This window comes from Plasmodium fragile (assembly GCF_000956335.1).
Source record: "Plasmodium fragile strain nilgiri unplaced genomic scaffold supercont1.9, whole genome shotgun sequence".
NCBI lineage: Eukaryota > Apicomplexa > Aconoidasida > Haemosporida > Plasmodiidae > Plasmodium > Plasmodium fragile.
The window spans coordinates 188,512-190,727 of NW_012192589.1; the positions used below are offsets into that span (position 1 = coordinate 188,512).

General features: G+C 41.7%; 1 protein-coding gene across 1 annotated transcript; it reads right to left on the reverse strand.

Annotated features, from left to right (window-relative positions):
* Positions 1-256: 256 nt before the first annotated feature.
* Positions 257-1,845, reverse strand: AK88_01094 (uncharacterized protein; the record flags this gene model as incomplete). Its single annotated transcript, XM_012478732.1, has 2 exons — positions 257-1,761; positions 1,815-1,845. The coding sequence occupies 2 exons, from the start codon at positions 1,843-1,845 to the stop codon at positions 257-259; spliced, it is 1,536 nt and encodes a 511-aa protein (XP_012334155.1).
* Between the last annotated feature and the right edge of the window lie 371 nt (positions 1,846-2,216).

Sequence of the window (2,216 nt, forward strand, 5' to 3'; positions counted from 1 at the left end):
AAAAAAAAAAAAAAAAAAAATGGATCACGTGGGCTTCACAATTTTGTTCCCCTTTTTTTGAGTAAACACTTTTGGGATACGTGGCAAAATCGGCAAAGTGTTAAAAAAAAAGGGTTTTTTTCCCCCACCCACAAAAAAAAGGAGGTACCAACAAAATCGCGCATGTAAAAAAAAAAAAAACGGAGGCTTCTTAACACCTTAGCGGAGTGTGAAAACACAAAAATGTCCTACACACACACATACGGCGGGTTTGCCTTCACAAAATATGTTTCTTTTCAACGTCCCTAATTTTTTTGTAAATCAACATGAGAGTCAAAATGATGAGGACAGCAAAGGCAAACGAAAAAAAGTAGGACGTACTGTTTCCCTTACTAATGATAGTTTCCAGCTGCTGGGCCTTGTGCGCAAGAAGCTTCAATTCTTGGTTTTCATTAATTCGTTTTGTCAACCTGTCTGTGATGTCTTCCATGTTCTGCTTGCTGTGTTGTGCATGTGAATGAAATAAGCTTTTGAGGTCACTCAATTCTGTGCTGAACAGTTTATGGAAGTGTTTTGGGTCTTCAGATTTGCTCACCATATTTTTTTTCACTTGCTTTAACTCTGCTTGTACAAGTAAAAGATTCTCGTGCAGCACGTTAAGACTCTGCAAAATTTTTTGTTCAGTACTTTTTCTGTTAGAAATGAAATTTTGCAGCGTATCGGTTAGAGAGTGGGCTCTTTCCTCTTTGCTGAGGTGGTTGGAGTTTAGTACGTTAGAAGTATCACTTGAGTCGTTCCTGATGTCTTCCTCCACATTGGCATCCATTAAGTCTTCTTCTTGTCCTGAGTACTCTGCCTGCTCTTCGTCAGTGACAACATTGTTACTTGAGATTGAAACGTGTGTGATCCCAACGAAGGTTGGAACATATTTCTCTTCATTGGTGTTAGGCAGCTGTTCATTCTCGTTATAATTAAAAGCACTGAACCCTATGTAATTTTCGTTTGGTATTTGCTTCTTCACAGTTAAGCAGTGAATATAGCTGTTGTTGCTTCCATTGAACAAATACACACGCATTTCATTTTTGTGTGTCGTTATTTTCACATAGACCAGCTTGTCCATGCTAAGTACACTAAGGTTGTAACTCTTTGTAGTGTTCTCCTTCACATGAACTTTTTTTTGTCCATTATTAATTAACCCTGATAAGACTAAATTGTTTCCTCGTAATTGAAAACCTACCCCGATGCCATTGAAATCTTTTTTATAACCATACAAGCCAAATTGATCTTCCTCAAGTTGCATCACTCCTTCATCATTTACCACACTTGGTAGGGAGAACTCATTTGGTAAGAGCCAAAAGGCAAAGCCATTTATTTTGTTCTGTTCTTCTGTTGAAATATTATATATTGTTTCTTTTAACTGGTTACTTTTGTAATATCTTTGGTCTATAGGTTCCTTGTAGTATTTGTTCTTTATGTGGAAACTGAATTCGATATTGAGGGTGTCTGAAAGGATGGGCTTGCTGTGGTGAAGGAACCCCCTTCGGTTGTATACGTTTGGGATGAGCACTAGGTACTTGTTTGTGCTAGCTGTAGAGTAGTTGAGCACCCATCCTTTGTTCAGGTCTTTCACAGTGAATGGTGCGTGGAACGAGTGCATGGGCGAGGTGTACATGTCCCCGCTCCCACTGTTGTTGGCGCTCTCCGACGCTCTCGTGTGCCGGCTAGAAAACCAGCACAACAGCCCCACAAGGGCCAACAGGAACCTTGCCATGGGAAGCACGGCTGCAATGGGGAGGGAGCGGCTGTAGAGGGGGTTTAAGTGGGGGCGCTTCTACTGAGTATGATTCCGTGCTGAACTACCGGCATCGTAGCGTAGCGCGGGGGATGAGGGCAGGTGCAGTCCGATCAACCGCTGCGCTAAACAACGTCGCAAAACAACGTCGCAAAACAACGTCGTAAAACAACGTCGTCAAACAGGGTTGTAGCGCCGGGAAAGTGCTTCCTACACCTCGTAGACCAAGGCGCGTGCCCTTAAAGAGGCAAAACGTTGGTTGACGTGAAAATATCACATATACCTCCTACATGGCCCAGAACGCATATATGTACTGCTTCACATGAGTACCATGTTGTGGAGATGCTCTTATGAATTTCCTTGTGCTCAACGGTATGCTACAAAAAAAAAAAAAAAATAAAAAACAAAATAACATTACGCGTGTATGTGCAAATGTGATGTGGCG